The sequence below is a fragment of the Acanthisitta chloris genome, unplaced genomic scaffold, assembly GCF_000695815.1.
Source record: "Acanthisitta chloris isolate BGI_N310 unplaced genomic scaffold, ASM69581v1 scaffold26620, whole genome shotgun sequence".
In the NCBI taxonomy this organism is placed as follows: domain Eukaryota; kingdom Metazoa; phylum Chordata; class Aves; order Passeriformes; family Acanthisittidae; genus Acanthisitta; species Acanthisitta chloris.
Window position 1 is genome coordinate 1 of NW_008653705.1, and position 9,293 is coordinate 9,293.

At 44.3% G+C, this 9,293-nt stretch overlaps 1 protein-coding gene and 1 non-coding gene across 2 annotated transcripts; one reads left to right on the top strand and one right to left on the bottom strand.

Annotated features, from left to right (window-relative positions):
* The first annotated feature begins 685 nt into the window (after positions 1-685).
* CPOX (coproporphyrinogen oxidase) lies at positions 686-8,077 on the top strand. The gene is made up of 5 exons (XM_009082148.1): positions 686-791; positions 1,744-1,885; positions 4,093-4,311; positions 5,914-6,018; positions 7,737-8,077. Exons 1-5 carry the CDS (start codon positions 701-703, stop codon positions 7,822-7,824), a joined length of 645 nt encoding a protein of 214 aa, XP_009080396.1. The 5' UTR covers positions 686-700; the 3' UTR covers positions 7,825-8,077.
* Positions 8,078-9,009: 932 nt separating this feature from the next.
* Positions 9,010-9,081, bottom strand: TRNAD-GUC. The gene has a single exon. It is a non-coding gene; the product is annotated as a tRNA-Asp (tRNA).
* Between the last annotated feature and the right edge of the window lie 212 nt (positions 9,082-9,293).

The following is a 9,293-nucleotide window of genomic DNA, read 5'->3' on the forward strand; positions in this document are numbered from 1 at the left end:
CGCTGAAGGCCAAGGACGGTGAGCGGCCCGCGGGGAGGTGGCGCGGGGAACCGGCCCGGATTCACCCCGGTGTGGGTGCTCCGACCTTTGAGCAGAGCGCGGGGAAAGCTGCCCCGGTCGATGCTCCGCGGGTTTCACTTGTCTCGTGGTGGTTTCTAACCAGTAAGCCTGACGGGTGGACTTTCGTAGCCTTAAAACGCTTCGGAGTGCTTGTCTTGCTGCTTTAAGGAATGTACCTGTGCTGGAGGTGGTTTTGCAATAAGGACGCTGTAGCTCAGCAGTGAAACTTGCGGGAATTATGTGCCAAAGAGGCACCAACGACACCTGAAGGCTAATGAGGACTCAGCCAATGCTTGTGCAGCAAAGGGAGGACTGCGAGGTGGCTTGGGGTGGTGGAAAACCTTAGCTAAGCCTTACATTTTACGTGGTCTTCATCTCATGGGTTCTCTAAAGTTTTGTTGCATTTTAGGATAAATATGAAAAAAACATTTAGTTAGGTGCATGGAGCTGTGTGGGTGAGAAGTGAACTGCCCACTGGTTAATGAGGAACCAACATGAGAAATTGTCTTGCAGTGGAACAGTAGCTTAGAACCTAAGGAAAAACAGTGAAGTTGCTTAAGTGATGATAAATGAAGTTCTTGAAAAACTGAAGGCTTTTCTCTGTGCATCTTTTTATCTAGGGAAACTGCCTTTTTGCGCCATGGGCGTGAGCTCTGTTATCCATCCGAAGAACCCTCATGTTCCAACCATGCACTTCAACTACAGATACTTTGAAATTGAAGAAGCAGATGGTAAGAATTTTAATCCAATGAAGTATGTAGGAAAGGTATGTCTCTGCAGGAAGGAAGTGTGAATGCATGGCTAGGGTAAGAGGTTACAAACCTGTCCAGGTTTGTTCCCAGCTGTGCCAAGAATCCCTTGTGCAGCATTGGATCTCTTCATCTCTGGCCTTTGTAAAATCAGTGTGATGAGTGCATCAGGTAGAGTTAAGGGGGTCTGCTTTTGGCAGAGTACACCAGAGGGTTCAGATTTTAAAATGTAGGAGATTATACATGTATGTAAAACACATTCAAAGCAGCAGTTCTAGAATTCAGTAGAAGAGAGATCTGTGAAGGACTGATAAGCATTCTGGTCATGATGTACCTTTGTCTCAGCAGCTGGAGGGACATATTGTCAGAAATAGTTATCTCTTATCTATACTGTGCCTTATTTCCCAACTCACTTCTGTAATTTGCTGCTGCCAGGAGCAAGATTCCTGGCTAGGTGGTCAAACACTGAGGGGCCATCTGTACCTTGTGATAGTGTATGCACTGTCAGAAGCTCAAGGAGAGTTTTCTCTCAGTTATTTTTCCGGAGCATTATGGATAATTTCTAGCCAATTACTTCCCTGGATGTAGTAATGATTTTCCCTTTCTTTGGCATGCAATAAAATGCCTTTGGATGCTTGAATAGGAGTTGTCAGCCCACCTCATAAAACCGATATCCTGTTCTTTGGGGTCAGCAGTCCAAAATACTGAACGAATGGTTTTCACTGCTTTGAAATTTGTTTCATGTTTTCCTGAATTCACTGGTCATCACCTTAGCGTGAACTCAGATTTTTCATGATTGAGGTTTAGGGAGACCACTGAATAATGATACTTGTTTTGTATTGTAAAAGTAGTTGTTAGTTCTTGGTGAAGCACTAGCAATGTGTTGCTGTTCAGAAGTTTGAAAGAAAAGTGTTGCTGCTTGTCTCTCCTACAGGAACTAAACAATGGTGGTTTGGTGGTGGGACTGACCTCACTCCAACTTACCTGAACGAAGAGGATGCTGTTCATTTTCACAAGACTCTGAAGGAAGCCTGTGACAAGCACGATCTGAAGCTCTATCCCAAGTACAAGAAATGGTATGTGGGGAGAGATGCGCTTGCAGGGGAGCAGAAGGCAGCACTGGTGTTGCCAGTTAAGCATACTCTAGGAACTGTAGGTTCTGCTGCCTTTTGAAAAGTATCAGCAAACCCTAATGAATATCAGCAGAAGGGTACTGGGACAAAATGTAGTCTAAAGAAATCTCTTACTTACAGGAGCCTGAGTTTTTCAAATACAGGGCTCACACTAGCATCATAAGTCTGTGGCCCAAATGAAAACCAAGTTGACTGAACAAGATCTTATAAGCCACAGGCTTCACTAGCAACTTAAAAATTTCTTTTAGCTTCTGGTGTTAAACTAGCAGAAGACTTTTGCCCCATGGGCTTGCACAAATTCTGCTCACAGTGAGCTCATAGTACATGTGTGTGATTCAGCATGAGCTCTTGGGTCAGCACTGTGGTTCTGAAAATCCCACTCCAGTTTTTCTGCCTTCAGTCTGACCTTTATGGGCTTTTTTTTGTTGATTTTTTTTTTCTTCCAGGTAAGTACAAGAGCTTGTCCTTAATGTAGAAGCTTCATCATTTTGATGAAGCCAAGTATGATGAACCTAAGTAATAATAAAGTAACATCATTTTGATGAAGCTGTACTTTTTCTCTCATGGCACATTCACTGAGAGTTCAACAGCGTATTCTCTAAGATACAAACTTTGAATGTTCTTCTTGAGCTGAAGGATAAAAGTGATGGGATCCTTCACCATTCAGTGGGGACTTGCTGCTCTGTGTCTGATAATCCTATCTGCCACAAGCTGTGGTGTCCAGGAAGGAGTGGATACCCTTTTTGAAGCTACCGGTTCTTGTCTGAGGACAGGAGATAAAGTGGGTGTTGTGGTTTGGGTGGCAACCACTTAGAGAGACACGTCTTAAAACCTTGTGATTAATCTTGTTCTCTGAGGAATTTTTGCATGGTAGTTCAGAGTACCTGCCTTAATGGTCAGGTTGTTTGCAGCCTAAGTAGGCTAGCAATTCCAGCTGCAGGGGGTCAGAGAGGAGGATGCCTGATCTTAGTCTGAGGACAGCTCAGGGAAGGACTGATTATATCCCATGGACAAAGGTAGTTTTCTCAATCCCAGCACAAGTGTTTTCCTGTAAGCAGCAGCTGTGTAGAAGTGTGCAGTGCAGTTCCTACTGCTGGAGCAGTGTGAATCTCTGAGCTTCTGCTGTTTAGTGTTGCCCCTTTTCCCACCTTTCTCAAATGTAAAAGGTCTTGTTACATTTGCGACATTGTCTTCCTGATCTAGGTTTAATAGTTTTGTCAGGCTTGTTCTGTTTTGCATTTCTGACTCAGCCTTTCTCCTTTTGCCTTTTGTCCTTTTGCCATAAAATAAAAAATGTGATCATCCCAGTGAATAGAACATTGTGTTACATCTCCATGTCTCTCCTGCTGTACAGCCATACCATATTGTTTGCTTAAAGACAACTGGGGATGGATATGGAAAACTAGCCTTAAAGGAAGGCAAGGTTTTCTTGCAGTCAATGGTTTCTGCTTCCTATTTCCCTTTAATTTCTTCCCCATCTGTAGACTTGGAGGGCATGGCTGCCCAAGCAAACAACTGTAAGCAAGATAGGGTGTGGATACAATGAATCAGTTAATTTACAGTAACTGCACAGCTACATACTTCCAGAAAATACAAAAGAGTTTAACTGCCTTCCTGTTGTAGGATAAGCTGCTCTTACTCATTTATAAAGATGAACATGAGCCATGAAAAGCCACTGCTAGAATGACTCCATTTTACAAAGCTTTTTTCCAGGGAAGGCTGCCTCAGTTGTCATTTTTTCTTAAGTGACAGTGGCTTTCTTATCTGGTCTTGGGTTTTTTAATTCCTTTAGTTTTGATGAAGAAAGTAAATTCTTTTACTGGAGTAGGTAGAGGATATGGATTGGATGACTCCACATGGAAGCACCTGCCATGGTGTTTGAGTGTTACATGTTCAGTGACTGTGTGGTGATACGTAGCTTTGCAGAGGCTGTGTAATCAGAGCTTTTACTGTTAGTGACAGAGGAGTGCTCTCCAGAGAGTGCTGCACTGCCCTGGCTCTTGGCACTCAGTGGGGCACCTGGCACTGCAGGAACTGACTTCTGGTCAGTATTTCACTAGTGCTGTCCTGTGCCATGTAGCTGTGTGGAATTCTGTTCATTTCTTTGAATACTGTGGACCACGTTAATAATCATCTGATGCTTCTTCTAGGTGTGATGACTACTTCTATATCAAGCACCGTGGCGAGCGAAGGGGGATTGGAGGCATATTCTTTGATGATGTGGACTCTCCCTCCAAGGAGGAAGTATTCCAGTTTGTGAAGAGTTGTGCCAAAGCTGTTGTGCCTTGTTACATTCCCATTGTGAAAAAGCACTGCCATGATTCCTTCACACCAGAGGAAAAGCTATGGCAGCAGATTCGGAGAGGACGGTGAGTACTGGAGGAGCAAAAGAATACACAGGAGGTGGATTGTGCTGGCAGGAGAGAAAATGAGCTAGCTCTCTTTCTGGTCACAGGTTTATGCACTGTTGTGGTGTGGGCTAAAAAAGCTCACCAGAGCATTACAAAATTTTTGTCCACAGAACTAATTTTGAAATCCAATGCTAGGTTGCTAAGGAGGGTGCAAAGAAGGTAGTAGCTCTCCCACGTTGCAACACAAGCAACCCAAACAAAATGCCACAGTTTCTGTCCAACTCCTTCAAAAGCCAAGAGAAGCTGCTGCTGTGCAACAGGGAAAGGGGAGTAGGTGTGTTTGGTGTCCTGAATCCTGCCCCCTCCTGCAGCCCAGTGATACAGGATACAGGACTGCTGAGGAGGGAGTTGTGCTTCCTCTTCAGTAATAAAGTAAACCCCCAGAAAGTCAGGAAATAACTGTACTTGAGTGCTTTCAGCTTCTTACACACATATTTATTCCATCTGATCTTGGCATTGAAATGAGGATGCAGTGAAGTCTCTGTAAAGGAATAGAGATACAGAGAGTTCGTTTTTTTTCAGGCATGGTCCCAAGTCACTGTAACTCACAAGACTTTGGAGGATGCTTGTTAATGTCAACAGCTCTTAATGTCCTGTGATTGTGTTGGCATGTAGAGACATGAGAATGCACATGCATTGTGCAGAACTAGGATCTTCAGTTTCTGCCTCTTCTGCGGAGAAATCTGTCAGTGGCATGGAGAGGATATAAGCATTCAAGTTCAGATCACTGTCCTGCAGCAGTTACTCAGATAAGCATACATCCTTAATTTGGTGAGACTGTTCTGGGAATAGTCTGTGGATAGGATTTTGCAAACCTGCTAAGTATATAAGGTGGAATAGCTTCTTTAAGCTGCAGCCAGGACCAGCTCCTGAGGCCTGCCTACTTTCCTGGGTCTGTTTGCAGGTTACTGGGCTAGATAAAGCTTTCCATTTCTGCAGAGATGTAAGAGCTCCTCCCTTCCTGTACCTGTGTTAGGTAGTAACACCTCTGTACTGGTTATTAAGATAACACCTGCTGAATTGTCACTGCTCTGTTCCTATGCTGGGAGCAGAAAATGGTGTATTACATCACTTACGAGTCCCAGACAACACCCTGAAGCTGTCTGACTTCTGCTGCTTTCCAGATCTCCCCAAGGAACAAAAAATCTTGTTCTGACCTTGCTGCTTATGTGTCCTTCAGTATGGAGGACTGCACAGTAGAATTTTTCCCTCTGGTCATTTTCAGTTCCTTTCAGGTTCCTCTTAATATCTGACACCACCATGCAGAAGAGAATGACCAAGGTATGTGTGGTGTTGAGCTTGCAAAACGCTCTCCTTTGAACAGTTTGTCTGCTCTAGTTTCTTAGCTAAGGTCATTACTCCTTCTGCTTTGGGGAGTGGCAAGGTCACACTTGCATTCCTATGCAGAGGATGCTAAAGAAGAGCTGACAGCACAACAGGGTTCATTCTGACACTCAGCCCACAGGCTGGTTTTGTTTGATGTCTGCTAGTTGAAGACGGCACAACCAACTTCTGCTAACAAACTTGTTTTTTTCTGTTGCATCTCTTTACTCCCCATAGGTATGTAGAGTTTAACTTGATCTATGACAGAGGTACAAAGTTTGGCCTCCTGACACCAGGATCAAGAATTGAAAGCATTCTTATGTCTCTGCCACTGACTGCAAGGTAAGGGCATAGTTACGTGGGGTTGCAGGTGAGCACTGTTCTTATTAAAATGCTTCCTAGGGTTAAATCAAAGGCCTGTCCTGGTGTCCAGCCAGGCTAGTTCATGTCTGACACAAGAACTGGCCAAGTACATACAGACGTTTCTCTGGTCTTCTACACTCACCTAGTTACCAGTAGTGTGCTGCCTAGACCAAATAAAAGTGTTATTTTTTGTGCTTAGTACCTCTTGATGCATTTCCTCTCCTTGTTCCGTGGGCTTTTGTTTTGTAGCTCTTCAAAACCATATAAGCTTCTGGCAGTCCTGACAAACCTGTGGAAAGAAGCTCCACAGTTGAACTGTGTGTTGTTTGAAAAAGTGCCTCTTTGTTTTCTACTTGCACCTGATAACTTCATTTGACTTTTCATAGAGTAACATGATTTTCTTCCTGTTCATTTTCTCCATAACAGTTCTTATTTTACAGGCTTCTGGTTTATTTCATTGTCTGTTTGCCAGGCTGACAAGTCCTGCTCTTTTAAGTCTTTGTACAGTCACTGTTCCATACTTTGATCAGATACCTTCTCTAGGCTAAAGTTTTCTATGCCCTTTCTGAGCCAGGGATAAGGAACTGACAACATAAGCTACATATGTGTATCCAAGATGCAGGTGTACTGCCAGCTCACACAGTGGCTTAATGATGTTTTAATTCATTATTCCTTTCATAATCCTAATATTCTGTCTGCTGGTTTTGACTCCTGCTCAGCATTGAGGTAGTTTTTTCACAGAACTGTTACAATGCCAAGATCTTTTCTGGGCAATAAAATTTAACTCAGTCTCTCAGTCTGTTTGCAGCTTTTTTTCTGTGTCCATCACTTCACATCAACAGTCACTTTCACCTACCATTTCATTGCTGGGTTGCTTGGCTCAATACTAACTGTTTTCCATGTTTTTTTAGGTTTTAACCCATCTTGCTCAATCTTGCAGTATCAGTAAATTCTGTTATTTACTGTTTACTCCTGGTTTTAGGTTGCTTTCAGACATGCTAAGTAGCACAGACCCTATCATGAATTCCATAAAGTTCATTAGACACCTCGCTCCACTAGGAAAACTGACCTTTGACTTCTACCCCTTAACCATGAAGTCAGTCCTGTTCCTTCATATTCCTTCATCCTACTGCCAACAATAGAGGTGTCCATGACCTGGGGGTGTAGCACACTCCTATCTTTTGATTTTGTTTCTGGGATGATCTGGTTTTGCTTGGTTTTGTCAACGTAAATAGTTCACGGCATGAGTGGGTCGTACCAGGAGGAAATCATGGAAAGAGGATGTGCCCCTCTCTCTGTGACTGCTAACACTTTCTCTTAATTGCCTTTTCCATAAAAGGTGATCTTCCATCACCTTTGTTTCTAAAACCAAAATTCGACAAGAGCTTGTAGAGCTTCCAGTCCAGTTTCTGGAAAAACTAGGTCTCATGCTCTCAACTGTCAAAATTCCATGAGTTTCTTTTTTGCTTGTCTTCCTCATGATCGTAGTACATCACAAGAGACTGCTAAAAGATTTTTTCAGACTCTTTTTTACTGAATGTATGCTTTGTAGCCAAATGTATCACCTTGTCTGAGACTATCAACTCTGTATGTAGCTTTGCATCCTCAGACAAGACAGCTCAAGTCCAAACACAGCTGGGAGTGGGAGAGGTGGCAGCCAGCTGGGCAGTATGAGTGAATTTCCCCTCTCCCTGCAGGTGGGAGTACATGCACACCCCGCCAGAGAGCTCCAAAGAAGCAGAAATCCTGGAGGTTCTGCGAAATCCCAGAGACTGGGTGCACTGACATGGATCATGGACAAGTTGGATTGCTTACACTGAGCCATTCTGAGAGAACAGGAACGCCTGCAAACCAGCTTATCCAAACTGCTGCTCCATGGTGTTTCAGAGCATCTGTTTATACTCTTACCTGATGCCTTAATAGCACTGTAAACTTCTTAAAACTTGCAAGTATGTAAGCTCATTCTGTAAGACTGATGGGCTAATGTTGTCACCCCCTGTTGCTGCTCCCTTGTGAGGGACTGGCAATGGCCTCACAGGCTCCTGTGCATGCTCTAGAACTTTTTCAACAGCTCCATTTGAGTGCAGAGTGGCAAACTACCATCAAGTGTTCTCCCAGTGAAATGAAAGCATTATCTGTGCCTAAATAGCACTGCTCACCCTTAGGAAATGTTGGAATGTTTAAAAACATTTTTTTAATAATAAAGGGAATATTTGGTATGATTTTAAACCTTAAACGCTGTTTTCAGGAAGTTGTGAAAAAGGTGGTACTTACATGTATTTTGATGCTGTCCATATTGATTTTAGTCAGGAAAATGTTTTAAGATGTGGTGCAGTAGCATGACTTGACTGATCAGGATTTGAGTTGGGGTCCCAGTGTTACCTGATGAGAGTGGAAAGCTGGTTGTTCATATGAGGAGAAAATCTTTCAGTGTGTTGAGAATGATCAGCTGTGATCACGGTGAGGTTACAACCTGCCTTGAGTCAGCAGCTTTGCCAGGGAGGGATCAGGAATCACAGAATCTTCAGAATTGGGAGAAACACGTAAGGATCATCAAGTCCAACTCTTGGCCCTGCACAGTGTATCCATAAGACTCACACCATGTGCTTGAGAGCATTATGCAAATGCTTCTTGAGCTCTGTCAGGCTTGGTGCTGTGACCACTGCCCTGGGGAGCTGTTCCAGTGTTCAGCTACCCTCTGGGTGAAGGAGTTTTTTCTAATAGCAAACCTAAACCTCTCCTGACACAGCTTCAGCCCATTTCCTCGGGTTCTGACACTGGTACCCAGAGAGAAAGCTGTTGCATATTACCCCGAGGGCCTTCCAATAGTACTTCACACGCTGCTTCCGGCCCTGGACTGATCTACTTTATCAGACTCCTAGCGCGAATCTCGTCACATGCCCCGTAGGGAAGAGCAAGAGTGGGGTGCATTCCCTCTCTGCCCCAGGGAGAAAAAAGTAACTGCTCCACCTCCCCGTCGGGGAATCGAACCCCGGTCTCCCGCGTGACAGGCGGGGATACTAACCACTATACTAACGAGGAATGGGATGAGGGCTGTTTCCCTTGTTGCCCCCACGTGGTTGTGACTCGCCCGTCGCGAGTTTCTGGCCAGGGGATGACTGGTCCCAAGGACTGTCCCCCCGGACCGCCGAAATCAACCTTCTCCTTGCGAGCTACCGCGTTCGCTTCTGCGTTACCCTCTCAAAGGAAATACACCAATACTCTGCTATGTCAGCTAGCTCCTCACCTCCCGG